The sequence below is a fragment of the Theropithecus gelada genome, chromosome 20, assembly GCF_003255815.1.
Source record: "Theropithecus gelada isolate Dixy chromosome 20, Tgel_1.0, whole genome shotgun sequence".
Lineage (NCBI taxonomy): Eukaryota > Metazoa > Chordata > Mammalia > Primates > Cercopithecidae > Theropithecus > Theropithecus gelada.
In genome coordinates, this window is record NC_037688.1 from 26,146,185 (window position 1) to 26,163,557 (window position 17,373).

Genomic DNA, 17,373 nt, shown 5'->3' on the forward strand with positions numbered 1-17,373 from the left:
CTAAAAATACAAAATTAGCTGGGCATTGTGGCTCATGCCTGTGATCCCAGCTTACTTGGGAGGCTGAGACAGGAGAATCGCTTGAACCTGGGAGGCAGAGGTTGTGTTGAGCCAAGATCGCACCATTGCACTCCAGCCTGGGCAACAAGAGCAAAACTCTGTCTCAAAAAAAAAGTATGTGAGTTGTTATGTAGCAATCGTTAAGTGCATTCGGTGTGCCAGCATTGTGCTAAGGCTGTGGATACCAGATGAGGAAGATCCTGTTCTCATCTTCAAGGACTATGCAGTTTTGTGGGAGAGACGGGCACATAAAAAATTACAGCACAAAGGCCGGCACGGTGGCTCACGCCTGTAATCCTAGCACTTTGGGATCACTTGAGGGTCAGCAGTTCGAGACCAGCCTGGCCAACATGGTGAAACCCTGTCTCTACACAAAAAAATTAGCTGGGAGTGGTGGTGGGCACCTGTAATTCCCAGCTACTTGGGAGGCTGAGGCAGGAAAATCACTTGAACTCGAGAGGTGCAGGTTGCAATGAGCCGAGGTTGTGCCACTGCACTCCAGCCTGGGTAACAGAGTGAGATTCTGTCTCAAAAAAAAGAAAGAAAAAAAAAAAGATTACAGCACAGTGAGATAAAGGCACAAAAGGTCATGGAAGCAACAAGAACCAGCTGGACTTGGGGTGGGAGGTAATGTTTGAATAGTTTCTCAGTTCTAAAGGAAGAGAAGCTGAAGTCTGAGCTGTAGGGATTACATGTAAGCTTTCAGATGGGCCAGTTTGTGACTGGGTGCAGTGGCCCACACCTGTAGTCCCAGCTACTTGGGAGGCCAAGGCGGGAGGATTGCTTGTGCCCACGAGTTCAAGTCCAGCCTGGGCAACATAGTAAATAAAACCCTGTCTCACAAACAGAAAAAAAAGATCAAAAACAGGCCGGGCACTGTGGCTTACGCCTGTAATCCCAGCACTTTCGGAGGCCAAGGTGAGCGGGAGTTCGAGGTCGAGGTCCGTCCTGAGGTCGGGAGTTCGAGAACAGCCTGACCAACATGGAGAAACCCAGTCTCTACTAAAAATACAAAATTAGCTGGGCGTGGTGGCACATGCCTATAATCCCAGCTGCTCGGGAGGCTGAGGCAGGAGAATCACTTGAACCGGGGAGGCAGAGGTTGCCGTGAGCTGAGATCGCGCCATTGCACTCCAGCCTGGGCAACAAGAGCGAAACTCTGTCTCAAAAAAAAAAAAAGAAAAAAACCCACAAAAAAACACAGATGGGCTAGTTTGGGTAGCAGCTAGCAGTTTAGCATGTCTGGAGTGTGGTGCAAAAGTACTATGGTAAGAGAGGCTGCTGAAAGCATAGGCGGGGTCATTTTGTAAAGGATGGTAGCAAAATACAGGAAGAGGAACACGAGTTTAAGTCCGAGCTCTGCCACTTCTCTACTCTCTCGGCCAAGTTACTTCTCTGAGCCTTAATCTAACATAATATATACTTCAATATGATAATACATTATATCACAGTGTAATACAATTATCTTAGAATTGTTTGATGATTAAGTGTAATACAGTGTCTGGTGCAGAATTAGGGCTTAAAATTTTTTTTTTTTTGAGACGGAATCTTGCTCTGTCGCCCAGGCTGGAGTGCAGTGGCGTGATCTCGGCTCACTGCAAGCTCCGCCTCCCAGGTTCACGCCATTCTCCTGCCTCAGCCTCCCGAGTAGCTGGGACTACAGGCGCCTGCCGCCATGCCTGGCTAATTTTTTGTATTTTTAATAGAGACGGGGTTTCACTGTGTTAGCCAGGATGGTCTCCATCTCCTGACCTCATGATCCGCCTACCTCGGCCTCCCAAAGTCCTGGGATTGCAGGTGTGAGCCACTGCACCTGGCCAGAGCTTAAAATATTTCTAAACATTTTGGACATTTTCTTGTTTTGTTGTTGAGACGGAGTCTTGCTCTGTTGCCCGGGCTGGAGTGCAGTGGCGCAATCTCGGCTTCTTGCAATCTCTGCCTCCCAGGTTCAAGCGATTCTCTTGCCTCAGCCTCCTAGGTAGCTGGGATTACAGGCACCTGCCACCACACTTGGCTAATTTTTGCATTTTTAGTAGAAATGGGAGTTTCACCTGTTGGCCAGCCTGGTCTTGAACTCCTGACCTCAGGTGATCCACCCACTTCTGCCTCCCATAGTGCTGGGATTACAGGTGTGAGCCACTACAGCTGGCCTGGACATTATTTTCTAAGTGATATATTAAACAGGAGAGAAAGAGGATTGGATTGCATTTTGGAACACTCACTGAGAGCAGCATGGAGAGGAGAGCATTTGGGGATATTATAGTCCCAGAGGAGACAGCTCAGGGGAGCTTGAGTTTGGTAACTCACTGCATATGATGGAGGGAGAGAGAAGATTCAAGAAGTACCACGACTTCTGGTTAGAATGACAAAGTGGATGGGACTGCAAGGGAGAACCCAGGAGGAATGGGTGGCGTGGGGGAGAGGAACACGATGGAGATCAGACCAAAAACAGGCCGGGCACTGTGGCTCACGCCTGTAATCCCAGCACTTTCGGAGGCCAAGGTGAGCGGGAGTTCGAGGTCGAGGTCCGTCCTGAGGTCGGGAGTTCGAGAACAGCCTGACCAACGTGGAGAAACCCAGTCTCTACTAAAAATACAAAATTAGCCGGGCGTGGTGGCACATGCCTATAATCCCAGCTGCTCGGGAGGCTGAGGCAGGAGAATCACTTGAACCGGGGAGGCACATAGAGATGCCAGTGGCAGGTAGAATTTTGGGTCTAGAGACAGAATTTCTAGTTGTTAGAATTAAAACTGGGAGAGGTTGCTGTCTCTCAAGGGGGTGTGAAATGCGAAAGGTAGAGGGTTGAAGAAGGAATCCCGGAATAGCTGAGGGGGCAAAAGGAGAAGGGCGAGGGAGATGGCCAGCGTGGAAAGGAAGAAAGAGGGAGTGTCTAGCAGGGTCAGAGGCACTAGGAAGTCCCAGATCCTGATGACTGACATCAGCTGCAGGAGTGAGCTGGTGGCGGTTACCGAGAGTGATGTCAGTGGAATGATGGGCAGCAAGTGTGTGAAGAGACCAGGAAGGTGGTGAGTGAGATGCCTTTTAAATAGTGAGCAGTGGTAGAAATGACTACATTTCAGTTAAGCATCTATAGCTGACTTCAGATATAAAACCTTGACATGCCATTTAAAAAAAAAATCCCCCTTCTTTCGGTGCACCGCTCCTCAAAGTGTGGAATGTGGACCGCCTGTGACACAATTGCCTGGAGCGCGTTAGCCCAGCCTTCTCAATGAGAGAGAGAGAGTGTGTGTGTGTGTGTGTGGGACTCTGCATTTCAAGTAAGCTTTCTGGTGATTCTGGTGTTGACCCAAGGCGGGAGGGCCTCTGTTTTAGTGTGAGCTCCTTAGCTGTCCCCTAGAATTCCCAGAAAGCGTGAGAGGGCCTGCCTAGTTTTGGGTGCTCATCCTGACCCCACATGAGTTTCAATGTGTGAATTACTGCAATAGGAAATATGGAGAAGTGACTCTCCTCCCCTTAGAACGGTATTGGTGAACTCTTAGTTTTCCCTGATGATGTTAAGTGAACATACCCAGTGGGGTACCTGTCACATATACAGTGGGTGTATGTGAGTACTTCTCTTTCCCTAGCTGCTCTCCCTAATATTACATCAATGGTTATCCCCAGGCACAGATGTACGCAAGGTTAGATCAAGTATTAGGAAGATTGAGTCTGAGTTTTTCCTGAGGAGGAAAATGTATAGCATATAACAAGATCAGGACGCTAGTGGCTGTGGAATTACTGTGACAGGGCTAACTGCTGAGACCAGCTCAGTAGTGGAGACCCTAACCCAGCGGTGCTAGAGGAATTAAAGACACACACACAAATATAGGGTGTGGCGTGGGAATCGGGGCTGACAGCCTTCAGAGCGGAGAGCCACAGAGTTTTACCTACTCATTGACAGCAAGCCAGTGATAAACATTGTTCCTATAGATTATAGATTAAAACAGGGGAACAAAGGGATGGGTCTGGCTAGTTATCTGCAGCAGGCACATGTCCTTGAGGCACAGACCGCTCATGCTATTGTTTGCAGTTGAGGAACACCTTAAGCGAAAACCGCCCTGGGTGGGCCAGGTGTCCCTTGTCCTCATTCCGGTAAACCCACAACCTTCAGTGTGGGTATCGTAGCCATCAAGAGCATGTCACAGTGCTGCAGAGATTTTGTTAATGGCCAGTTTTGGGGCCTGTTCCCAACAGCTAACTACTGGAGCATTTTTAGGTCTAAGAACATCTTTCTCTGAGACTTTTTTCTGCAGCACTAGAGAACAACAACTTAAAACTCTATTAAAATAAAGTGGCCAGGTACAGTGACGGATGCTTGTAGTTCTGCTGAGGCAAGAGGATCTCTTGAGCTAAGGAGTTCAAGACTGCAGTGCCCAATGATTGAGACTGTTCATAGCCATTACACTCCAGCGTGGGTGACATAGCAAGATCCTGTTTTTAAAAATAAACAAAAAAATAGGCCAGGTGCGGTGGCTCACACCTGTAATCCCAGCACTTTAGGAGGCCGAGGCTGGCGGATCATTCGAGGTCAGGAGTTGAAGACCAGCCTGGCCAACATGGTGAAACCCCATCTCTAATAAAAATACAAAAATTAGCCAGGCATGGTAGTGAGTGCCTGTAATCCCAGCTCCCTGGGAGGCTAAGGCATGAGAATCACTTGAACTTGGGAGGCAGATTGCAGTGAGCCGAGATTGCGCCACTGCACTCCAGCCTGGGTGATAGGGTGAGACCCTTTCCCCCCCCCCCAAAAAAAAAAGACAACAAAAAGTAGTTTAAAATAGATGACACGTTTGTTCTATCTGTTTAGGAATGTGTTTATATATGTGAATACTCTTGTGTGTTGATGTGTATCATGCAAAGGTTACTGACCTGTCTTTTTTGTTTTTTAGGTCCTCCTATGCAGATATGCTACATGACAAAGACAGAGTAAGTGTAAAAGGAAACTATTATCTTGATGTGGGGGTGTTTTGAAGTCTTGGATTACAAGAAGGTTAAAAATCCCTGGGGGTCATGATGTTAAATGACACTGAGAGGCAGTATGGTGTAGTGGTCAGGAAACTGTTGAGAGGCTGGGTCCTGCTTCTGGCTCTGTTTTTTTTGTTGTTGTTGTTTAATCTCCCAGCTTTATCAAGATGAAAATTGTCTATGTTTATGGTATACAATGTGATGAGTGTATGTGTATGGTATGAAGTGATTAAATCAAGCTAATTAACATGTCTACCACCTCATACTTTTTTGTGTGTGGTGAGAACATTTAAGATCTACTCGCTTAGTAATTTTTAAGTGTACATTATTAACTATAGTTCACCATGCCATACAGCAGATATCCAGACTTTATTCATCCTGTCTAACTGAAACATCAGATCCTTTCCCTCAGCGGGTACCATTCTCTGGGTTTCTATGAGTTCAACTTTTTTTTTTTTTTTTGAGACAGATTCTTACTGTCACCCAGGCTAGAGTGCAGTGGCGAGATCTCAGCTCACTGCAACCTCAGTCTCCTGGGTTCAAACGATTCTCCTGCCTCAGCCTGCCTAGTAGCTGGGATTACAGGTGCGTGCCACGACACCTGGCCTTCACTGTAGTTTTAATTGCCATTTTTAATTTTAATTTTATTTTTTGAGACAGGGCCTCTGTTGCCCAGTGCAGTGGTGTGATCTTGGCTTCACTGCAGCCTCGACTTCCCGGGCTTAAGCGAGCCCCCAACCTCAGCCTCCCCAGTAGCTGGAACTACAGGCACACCACCATGCCCGGCTAATTTTTATGTTTTGTAGAGATGGAGTTTTGCCATGTTGCCCAGGCTGGTCTTGAACTCCTGAGGTCAAGTGATCCACCCACCTCGGCCTCCCAAAGTGCTGGGATTATGGGCATGAGCCACCGCGCCCGGCCATCAAATACCTTTTCATGTGCTTATTTACCATGCGTATATCTTTGGCATAGTCTGGGTTATGAACATAGGTGTGATTCTTGATAGACACTGCCACATTGCCTTCAAAAAGGGTTCCAGTTTCACTGTAGAATCTTCAAAACTGGGTCATTAAAAAGTGACAGCTAATTTAATGGCATCGTTAAAGTGACGGCTGTGCCATCCCTGGTTTGCAATTGAGGATACTGTTCATCAATTTTTTTTTAAACTTAAAAAATAAATAAAACAAGGCCTGGCACGGTGACTCATACTTGTAATCCCAGCACTTTGGGAGGCCGAGGTGGGCGGCTCATGAGGTCAGGAGATCGAGACTATCCTGGCTAACACGGTGAAACCCCATCGCTACTAAAAATACAAAAAAAAATTAGCCAGGCGTGGTGGCGAGCAGGGCCTGTAGTCCCAGCTACTTGGGAGGCGGAGGCAGGAGAACGGTGTGAACCCGGGAGGCGGAGCTTGCAGGGAGTAGAGATCCTGCCACTGCACTCCAGCCTGGGTGACAGAGGGAGACTCCGTCTCAAAAAAAAAAAAAAAAGAAATTGTGGTAAAAACACGTAACATAAATGTACCATACTGATGGTATCCAAGACATAAATGCACGTACTTTAACAGTGAAATAGTTCTATAAGATATTTCTGTGAAAAATATTTCACCCAGACTAAACATTTTTGTGCTTTACCTCAGAGGTAACGTCATTTCTTCTTCTTCTTCTTCTTTTTTTTTTTTTTTTTTTTTTTTTAAAGTAAGAATGAGTCTCCCTCTGTTGCCAGGCTGGAGTGCAGTGGTGCGATCTCAGCTCACTGCAACCTCCACCTCCCGAGTTCAAGTGATTCTCCTGCCTCAGCCTCCCGAGTAGCTGGGCTTACAGGCGTGTGCCACCACACCTGGCTAATTTTTTGTATCTTTAGTAGAGACGGGGTTTCACCATGTTGGCTAGGCTGGTCTCCAACTCCTGACCTCAGGTGATCCACCTGCCTCAGCCTACCAAAGTGCTGGGATTACAGTTGTGAGTCACCGCACCATGCCTGGTAATTCTAAAGAATATTCAGTTCTAGATATTTTCTAATTCCTCTCTGATTTAGTCTTTTGCCTATCTTAGAAGTGTGTTTCTTAATGTTCGAAAATTTTTTTTTTCTTTAGTTGTGTTTCTGATACTAAGATTTCTAACTTGTTTTGCATTGTGGTCAGATAATATCGCCCTTTTGATGCCAGTTCTGTATTAGCTGTCTACTGTTATTTAACAAATTACCTTAAATTTTAATAGCCTCTTAATATTTCTTACTAATTTGGCAGGTCATCAGTCTATTTAAAAGATTTGCACATATTTTTTCCATCGTCTTTAGCTATTTTCAACAGAAGGGTCACTGTGCCTATTGAGTCAGACTGTTATAGATGAAAGATGTGGCCGGGCGCGGTGGCTCAAGCCTGTAATCCCAGCACTTTGGGAGGCCGAGACGGGCGGATCACGAGGTCAGGAGATCGAGACCATCCTGGCTAACACGGTGAAACCCCGTCTCTACTAAAAAAATACAAAAAATTAGCCGGGCGAGGTGGCGGGCGCCTGTGGTCCCGGCTACTCGGGAGGCTGAGGCAGGAGAATGGAGTGGACCCGGGAGGCGGAGCTTGCAGTGAGCTGAGATCCGGCCACTGCACTCCAGCCTGGGAGACAGAGCGAGACTCCGTCTCAAAAAAAAAAAAAAAAAAAAAAAAAAAAAAGAAAGAGGTATCTGTTTACATTACTAAAGACCAGAACTAAAAATCTTCAAGATGCAAAGAAGTTATTTTCTGATGGGGAAAATACTTTTTAGTCAAGCTCTCTGAGTTAAGAGTCGGTAAAGGGGCCGGGCGCGTTGGCTCACGCCTGTAATCCCAGCACTTTGGGAGGCCAAGGCAGGCGGATCATGAGGTCAGGAGATCGAGACCATCCTGGCTAACACAGTGAAACCCCGTCTCTACTAAAAAATACAAAAAATTAGCCGGGCATGGTGGCGGACGCCTGTAGTCCCAGCTACTCGGGAGGCTGAGGCAGGAGAATGGCGTGAACCTGGGAGGTGGAGGTTACAGTGATCCGAGATCGCGCCACTGCACTCCAGCCTGGGCGACAGAGCAAGAGTCCCTATAAAAAAAAAAAAAAAAAAAAGAGTCGGTAAAGGAAAATAGAAGCCACGTTACATATGCAACAGAGGGACTTTAACGCAAGGAGCTGGTTACCCAGCTGTGGGAGGGCTAGAAAGCAAATGGGAACGCTGAGTAACCTAGCGGTAGACTGCAGGGAACAGTTACCTTGCCTAGGACTGAGAAACTAAATGAGAAGATTAGGGTTTCCAGAAGCCACAAGCATTAAGGAGAGATCACTGTCCAAGTACGGCTGCAGCTCTGAGGGACCCAAGGAGCTGGTTATGGGATCACTGGGAGAAGCTGGAGACTGCAATTAACTGCCCCTACCGAGAGGACCCTGATGAGAGCAGCAGCATGCAGAAAGGAGCAAGCCTACTCTGTCCTCCTGCCTTCCAGTCGCCCTCTTGGTCCTCCTCTTGGCTATACCTAACAGTTGGAAAAAGGAGAACATGGTTTACAGGGCTCTGGCATCACTTAGTAGAGGATAGCAGAGTGAGTGAGGAGCAGGGACAGTCGCTTAATAAAGGGCAAGGGGCTGACTCACAAGGCCTGCCCAACTCAGCCAGTGCTGTTCCGCCAGGGGCCAGAAAGGCCACAGGGCCCTGACTTGCACGGCCGCTGCCAGCTGTGACTCTAGAACTTTGCAAAGCACCTTTCCACTTACTTACAATAACTGGCAGTAAGTGACGGCCATGTCTTCCTTAGAATATAAAATACTACCAAGGTATCCGGGCTGCCGTGAGCAGGGTGAAGGACAGAGGACAGAAGGCCTTGGTTCTCGACATTGGCACCGGCACGGGACTCTTGTCAATGATGGCGGTCACAGCAGGCGCCGACTTCTGCTATGCCATCGAGGTAAGTCACCCCTTTCAGGTGTGTGTCCTGCGTCTTGCATGGGAAATCTCCTATGCTCTTGGACTTTACCTATCTGTTCCTTCACAGACATTCGTGGAGTGCTCTCTTTGTGCCAAGCACAGTGTATAGAGATGAGTCAGACACAGTTCCTTCCTCCAGTGGCTAGTTTTCTCCTCTGTCAGCCTAGGCTGCACATCAGAATCACTAGGAGCCTTGGAAAATACTTAGAGGCTGGGCACAGTGGCTCACATCTGTAATCCTAGCACTTTGGATGGCTGAGGCAAGAGAATTCCTTGAGCCCAGGAGTTTGAGACCAGCCTGGGCAACATGTGAGATCCCGTCTCCACAGAAAAACTTTTAAGTATTAGCTGGGCATGGTGGCACGTGCCTGTGTTCCAGCTATTCTTGAGGCTGAGCCCAGAAAGTCAAGGCTGCAGTGAGCCACGATTTGGACTTTATGTGAGAAAGCAAAAAATTACTTCTACCGTGTTTAAGCCAGTTATTGTGGGACTTTATTGTTTCCAACGAATCAGTATATGAACTCAGTTTTGTAGGGGAAAGTATTTAAATACATGCCCCCACACCACCACACTCCAGCCTGGGTGACAGAGTGAGACTTTATCTCAAAAAAATCAAAACAAAACAAAGTCTAGGCACAGTGTCTCACCCCTGTAATCCCAGCACTTTGGGAGGCCGAGGCGAGTGGATCATGAGGTCAGGAGTTCAAGACCAGCTTGACCAACATGGTGAAACCCCATCTCTACTAAAAATATAAAAATTAGCCGGGCGTGGTGGTGCACGCCTGTAATCCCAGCTACTTAAGAGGCTGAGGCAGGAGAATCGCTTGAACCCAGGAGGCAGAGGTTACAGTGAGCCAAGATCGTGCCACTGCACTCCAGCCTGGGTGACAGAGTGAGACTCCATCTCAAAACAAAACAAAGCAATCTTATGCCTAGTCCCCACCCCTAACAGATTTTGATTTAACTTTTCTGGGGTGAGGCCTGAGCCTTGGGACTTTGGAATGTGCGGCAAGGTTGAGGACCACTACCTTCAATGTCCCTGCAGAGCCAGCTCTCTTGTGTTTACCAATTTGTCATCTCTTTAATAAAACATGAAGCAGCTTGAGCCCACAGAGCGAGAAAAAAACCAAAATTAAAAATTAAACATGTTATTTTTCTCAAACAAATAATGCATATTATTGTAGGAAAGTTGGCAAATACCAAATAAAAATAGTATGTTGACTCAAAGTTAAGTACCGTTAACATTTTTATGTATATTCTTCTGAGTTTTTGGGGCAGGCAGGGAGCATGATATAAATACTTTCCCTACAAAACTGGGTTCCTGTAGTGACTGAGTTGGAAATAAAGCCTCAAAATTACAGTGACTTAAACAAGGTAGTTTTTTGCTTTCTTTTTAGTGGCGTGATCTCTACTCACTGCAACCTCCGCCTCCTGGGTTCAAGCAGTTCTTTTGTCTCAGCCTCCCAAATAGCTGGGATTACAGGTGTGTACCACTGCACCTGGCTAATTTTTGTATTTTTAGTAGAGATAGGGTTTCACCATGTTGGCCAGGCTGATCTTGAACCCCTGACCTCAGGTGATCCTCCCACCTTGGCCTCCCAAAGTGCTGGGATTACAGGTGTGAACTACCGCGCCCTGCCTTGTTTCTTTTTTAAAAGGAAGACTAGCTTTCCCAGGAATTTCTATTATAGCAAACCTCTGCTGGGGTACCATCGGCTAGAATGAGGTTAAATTTCATTCAGGGATTCAGTTACTCTTAGCTCAGACAAGTGCACCACTGCAAAGGTCAGTTTCCCACTCTGTACCCTCACCTGATTTCAGGGGAGAGGGAGGACAGAGTGGATGTCAGGAAGTCATCTTCAGTGTCCACTCCTGGTAGTGTTTTGGATGAGATCCTGAGTGGCTGAGGAGAAGGAGGTGTGAAGGTACCAGCCTGCAGGTTCAAGGAGAGGTGACTGATGAGTCAGAAGGCAGCAGGGATGAGGGACGACACTGGCTTTGGATATTGTCAGGGTGGAGGCGAAGTGATTGGTGAGAACCAGGGTTTAAGGCCCTCAAACCACATCTAAAAACATCAAGGCAAATCCTAGAAATGATTTGAACTAGATGATGATTTTTCTAGCAGAACGTATGTGTGTATTCCATGTAAGTACCGCATGCTAATCAATTGTGAAACTGGAGCTGCTCACGTATGTGCTTGTACTCTTTACGAAAGGATACAGCATCTGTCCCTCGATTGTAGTCAAAAACATAGGTATTCATGGTAGAAAATGTGGGAAATACAGAAAAGGATTTTGAAAACATGAAAATCTTATCAGGATCAGTCTCGTTATCGTTTTGTTGTTTCCACTCCGTGTGAGGGGCCACATGTGAGTCTGTTTGTTTTACGTGCTAGAGCTCTTGGGGCTGTGGAATCTAAACTGGATAAATTGAAAACAAAGAGTTGGAGGTGCTTATTTATGTTCAGGGAGACGAAGAGTTCAGGAAGGATTTCTGTACTGGGGATTCATGCTGCCCTGGGAAGTGGGGTTTGATTTGGCAGGTGGGGCTGGGACAGGGAAGGCTCAGGCTTGCCTAGTGATCATGAGATCAGTGTGGCTGGAGCGTTGGTTGTTGGGGGAAAGGGGAAGGAAGGCTGGGAAGGTAAGGGAGGGCCTCCAAAGCAGTAGTTCCTCCTTATCTATGGTTTCACTTTTCGTGATTTCAGTTATCTGTGGTCAACTGAGGTCCAAAAATATTAAATGGAGCCAGATGCGGTGGCTCAGCCTGCAATCCCAGTACTTTGGGTGGCTGAAACAGGTGGAACCCTTGAGTCCCAGAGTTGGAGACCAGCCTGGGCAACATGGTGAAACCCCGCCTCTACAAAAAGTTGCTGGGCATGGTGGTCTATGCCTGTAATCCCAGCTACTCGGGACGTTGAGGCGGGAAATTGCCTGAGCCTGGGAGGTGGAAGCTGCGGTGAACTGTGATCATGCCACTGCACTTCATCCTGGACAACAGAGCAAGACCCTTCTCAAAAAAAGAAAATTAAATGGAAAATTCCAGAAATTATTTGTAAGTTGTAAATTGTGTGCCATTCTGAGTATTATTATGTAATTGTTCTATTTTTAGTTATTAATCTCTTATTGTGCCTAATTTTTAAATTAAACCTGGTCATAGGTAAGCTTGGAGGCTGGAGCAGTTCCACCATGAATGCTAATCCTCCACGCTGACTTCTGACCAACCCCGGCTTCAGGAATGCCTCTAAAATTTCCACTCTCATGCACTTTGATGTAAATCCTGCCCTCAGGTCAGAACAACTTTGATGTTATCATAAATACATACTTGCCATAAATCCTGCCCTTAGTCAAATTTGCTGTGGTATGTAAGTCCTGCATCTGAGCCATAACAGTGTGGGGGCCCAGTGTCTCACTGCCCGAGACAAGGCTTATGTTTGTACATTCCTATAAAATGTGTCTTTCTGAGAAGCTGGATTTGCCAGTCTCTTTCCTCAACCTCTCGTCTCCCATGACCTCTTGGGGTAGGTTTACATAGAGCTGCCCACCACGGAACAGTATGTGTGTATGCATAGCAAAAAAAAAAAAAAAAAAAATTAAGGTATATATAGGGGTCAGTACTATCTGAGGTTTCAAGCATCCACCAAGGGTCTTAAAATATATCCCCCATGGACAAGAGGCACTGCTGCACTGTAAGAAAATGTAGGCTGTGTTCTGCCAACAGTGGGGATTTGGGACAATTTTGAGCCTAGAGGATGACCTGCTTACTCACACCTGCAGTCTTGCTCTCCTCTGGAGGGCACAGCACGTCTCCCAGGTTTACAAGGCAAGTCCCTTTCCTGACTTTTTGGCGTCCCCTTGGTGTGGCACTGACACCTACTGCTCTTGGTAAGTAGTGCAGCCTCTTCGGGATCCCCGGCAACCCCGCTGTGCCTGGCACAGAATGGGAGGCCCTAACCACAAGTTAAAGCCAGCTGACTCTCAGCCCTTTTTCATGATGCATATTTGGAGAGTAAAGTATTTGAGTTATGTATCTTAGGACCAGAATCAAGCAATAGCTTGCTCACCTTAAAGGTCAGACTACTGTTTAATTTATTGCTCACTTTTCCTTGGGTTTTGGCTCTGTTTTCTAGGTTTTCAAGCCTATGGCTGATGCTGCTGTGAAGATTGTGGAGAAAAATGGCTTTAGTGATAAGATTATGGTTATCAACAAGCATTCCACCGAGGTGACTGTAGGTCCAGGTGAGATCTACACATCCTGTGTTGAAAGCTTTGCTTGCCCTTGTGTGAGAGAGAAAAAGGGTTATTCCAGTTACCTGGAACAAATCCAGGTCAGAGCATAGAAATGGGGCCTCTCTGTGTGGAGCTCCCTTCAATAAGGACTTGGTTTCTCTTGATGTTTATTTTCCTGCTAGTTAAAACTAGCCAGCAAGGAGTAGACTAGAGCTAGTCAGGTCCAGCAGTGGAGACGCAAACAAAGCCTGCATTTGCTTTAAGCAAGTTGGAATTCTTATGGGGCTCAACTCTAGAGTTTCAACTACCAATAATCATGCCTTCGATAAACCTCATTGGCTATGATACTGCCACTGTGCAAAGCTCAACTCTGAGTTTCATCAGGTAGAGAGTACTTAGTTCTGACATCCTGCCTCTGCATACAACATGAACGATTTTCCTGTATTACATTGTCTCTTAAGGTTTCCAGAATGTGTGTATGTACACATACACACACACATATATATATATATATTTTTTATATATATATATATATGTATTTTTTTTTTTTTTTTGAGACGGAATCTCACTGTGTCACCCAGACTGCGTTGCAATGGTGCAGTCTTGGCTCACTGCATCTTCCACCTCCCAGGTTCAAGTGACTCTCCTGCCTCAGCCTCCCAGGTAGCTGGGATTACAGGTGCCTGCCACCATGCCTGGCTAATTTTTGTATTTTTAGTAGAGACAGGGTTTCACCATGTTGGCCAGGCTGGTCTTTAACTACTGACCTTAAGTTATCCATCTGCCTCGGCCTCCCAAAGTGCTGGGATTACAGGCTTGAGCCACCACGCCCAGCCCAGAATATTTTTTATAGTTTAGAACTTTGTTTCAGTCATTGAAAATTTCACATGCCACTGACACTTAGAAAACATAGTTGAAAGATTTGCAAAGGAAAAACTTCCGTGGTGAAGTTACAGATAACACCATGGGTTTTTTCTAATTTTTTGTGGCGATAGGGTCTTACTATGTTGCTCAGGCTGAACTCTAACTCTTACGCTAAAGTGATCCTCCCATCTCAGCCACGCAAGTACCTGGGACTACAGGTGTGCACCACTGCGCCTGACTTTTTCACCACGGTTTTGAAGAATACAGTATCATTCTGAATTAAAGCTTCTACCTAAGGTCAACATTATTCTCCCATTTAACAATTTTTTTTTTTTAAATGGAGAATCTGAAACATGTACAAAAGAAGTAGATACTATCTTATGTATTTATTTGAGACAGAGTCTCACTCTTGTTGTCCAGGCTGGAGTACAATGGCAGGATCTCAGCTCACTGCAACCTCTGTCTCCCATGTTCAGGCGATTCTCCTGCCTCAGCCTCCCGAGTAGCTGGGATATACCACCATGCCCAGCTAATTTTTGTATTTTTAGTGGAGACGAGGTTTCACCATGTTGGCCAGGCTAGTCTCAAACTCCCGACCTCAGGTGACCCGCCTGCCTTGGCCTCTGAAAGTGCTGGGATTACAGATGTGAACCACCGCGCCCGGCCTTTTTTATCTTTAAAACATACAAACAGGTCGGGCGCGGTGGCTCAAGCCTGTAATCCCAGCACTTTGGGAGGCCGAGACGGGCGAATCACGAGGTCAGGAGATCGAGACCATCCTGGCTAACACGGTGAAACCCCGTCTCTACTAAAAATACAAAAAAATTAGCCGGGCGAGATGGTGGGCGCCTGTAGTCCCAGCTACTCGGGAGGCTGAGGCAGGAGAATGGCGTGAACCCGGGGGGGCGGAGCTTGCAGTGAGCCGAGATCGCGCCACTGCACTCCAGCCTGGGGCACAGAGCAAGACTCCGTCTCAAAAAAAAAAAAAAAAACATACAAACAAGTTTACAAGTCATTCCATTTACAATCAACATTATTGAAGTATGATTTACGTTAAATGAATATCCATTTTCATTAGTTTGATGAGTTTCGACAAATATAAACACACTTGTAACCACCACCACCATGATTAAGGTAATAGAGTATCTCCATCGTGCTCAAAGAGATTCTTCATGACCCTTTCTAGTCAGTCCCCCCATATCCTGGTCCTAGGCATCCACTCATAGACTTCTTCATTGTAGATTAGATTTGCTTCTCTAGGATTTCAAGGAAGTGGAATCATAGAAGTGTGGACTCTTCTGTGTGTGTTCGCTTTTATATAGCGTGATGCTGATAAGGCTCTTCCACACCGTTCGTGTCTTGGGGTTTCGTTCTTTTGTATTACCGAGCAGCACTCTATTAGATGAACCATAGCTTGTTTATCCCTCCACCTGTTGATGGACAGGGATTTCTTGGATAGGACTTTAGATTCACTAATCTTTTTTTTGCAGTGTCTAATATGCTGTTAATGTTAAGTATATCTAGTAAACGCTTCATTTCTCTTTCTTTCTTTTTTTTTTTTTTTTTTTTTTGGAGACAGGGTCTTGACCTGTCCCCCAGGCTGGAGTGCAGAGGTGTGAGCACAGCTCATTGCAGCCTTGACCCCCTGGGCTCAAGCAGTCCTCCTGCTTCAGCCTCCTGTGTAGCTGGGACCACAGGCTCATGCCACCATGCCTGGTTAGCCTAAAAAAATTTTTTTTGGTAGAGATGGGATCTCAGTTTGTTGTCTAAGCTGGTCTCAAACTCCTGGGCTCAAGCAATTCTCCCACCTTCCAAAGTCCTAGAATTATAGGTGTGAACTGCTGTGCCTGGTCTCATTTTTGATATTGTATTTTTTATCTCTGAAAGTTCCACTTGATTATTTTTCATAACTTCCATTTTTTCTCATGTTCATAGTTTCCTGTAAGCACATTTATTTTAGCTTTTCGAACATCCTTATCTTCTGTTCCCATCATCTTTATTTTTTCTGGGTTTGTTCTCTTGACTCATTTTTATCCCTGTTCTGGGTCACATTTTCCTTCTTCACATGTCTAATCATTTTTGTTTGGATGCTGTGGCTATTGGGATTTCCCCATTGAGTGCTAGACTTTGTTTTTGCTTTTTAAACTTTGGCATGCAGTTGGGTTACTTGCAGTTCAGATTGATCCTTTCAGGGCTTGTTTAAGCTTTCTTTGGGGCAGGGTTAGAGTAGCTTTAAGTTAGGCCTTTTCAACAATAGCGTTGTGACATTTTGGCATTCTCCAACTAAGTGACATTTTGATAATTCTTTGTTGTGGACCCTGTCCTTTGCATTGTAGGTGGTTTGCGGCATCCCTGGCCTCTTTCCAGTGGATGTCAGTAGCACTCCCTCCTCCCACCATTCTTGCCAACTAAAGATGTCTCCAGATTGCCACATGTCTTCCTTGGTCTCGAGTGTGTAAAATTATCACCTGTTGAGAACCACTGCTCTAAGGCTATTTAGCCAGACAGCAACCTTTCTGGGGTGTCTCCTGATAGCTCCTAGGTGTTCAGCAGGGATTCCGTTGTCTGACTGATCAGAACTTGAATGTTTCCCAGGCCTCTTAGAGTTCTGGAGATTGTTATCGCTCATGCACCCTTTGCTCGGCTTTACAGAGTGTTACCCTCTGTGTGTGTGAATGTATTAACACAGACCCTAGAGGACCCCTGTGCAGCATTCTGAAGGCTTTTTTTCTGTGTAACTTCCTCTCTGATTCCCTGCCTGGCAAGTTCCAGCTGCTTCCATTCCCTGAACTTATTTCCTGTCTAACTCAGCAAGACTGCCGTGCTCTGCGTGACCTCTTACCCTGTACTGTGGTGTGGAAAGGGTCTCCTGGCTGATAGCCAGAGCAGGGTAAGGGTTACTTGGTTTGTTTCCCTTCTTAGGGAGCAAACTGTGTTGCCTCTTGCTCAACATCTGAAAACACTTGTTTCTTACATGTTGCCCAGTTTTCTAGTTGATAACAGCAGGAGGGTAAGCCTGATCCCACTTACTCCACGATGGCAAGAGTGGAGATTGATTTATATTTTTTTGAGACAGTCTCACTTTGTTGCCTAGACTGGAGTGTGGTGCTGTGAACACAGCTCAATGCAGCCTCGACTTCCTGGGCTCAAGTGATCCTCCTGCCTCAGCCTCCTGAGTAGCTGGGACCACAGGCAGGCGCCACTACACCCAACTAATTTTTTTTGTTTTTTTTAAATTTTTATTAGAAACTAAGTCTTGTAGCTGGGTGTGGTGGCTCATGCCTGTAATCCCAGCACTTTGGGAGGC

General features: G+C 46.1%; 1 protein-coding gene and 1 non-coding gene across 4 annotated transcripts in view; one reads left to right on the forward strand and one right to left on the reverse strand.

Moving 5' to 3' along the window:
- Positions 1–17,373, forward strand: part of PRMT7 (protein arginine methyltransferase 7) — a 47,523-nt gene that overhangs the window by 5,551 nt on the left and 24,599 nt on the right. For 2 of the 3 annotated variants that reach the window (XR_003117039.1, XM_025370226.1), the window contains exons 3-5: positions 4,950–4,986; positions 8,804–8,953; positions 13,103–13,211. Coding sequence is in view for 2 of the 3 variants with exons in the window: in XM_025370226.1 (XP_025226011.1) it covers positions 4,950–4,986; positions 8,804–8,953; positions 13,103–13,211 (296 nt within the window). In the remaining variant the exon portion in view is untranslated. The remainder of the gene's footprint in view (positions 1–4,949; positions 4,987–8,803; positions 8,954–13,102; positions 13,212–17,373) is intronic. The other variant, XM_025370227.1, reaches the window with a different exon arrangement.
- On the reverse strand, positions 13,425–13,567 carry LOC112614915. The gene has a single exon (XR_003117212.1). It is a non-coding gene; the product is annotated as a U4 spliceosomal RNA (small nuclear RNA).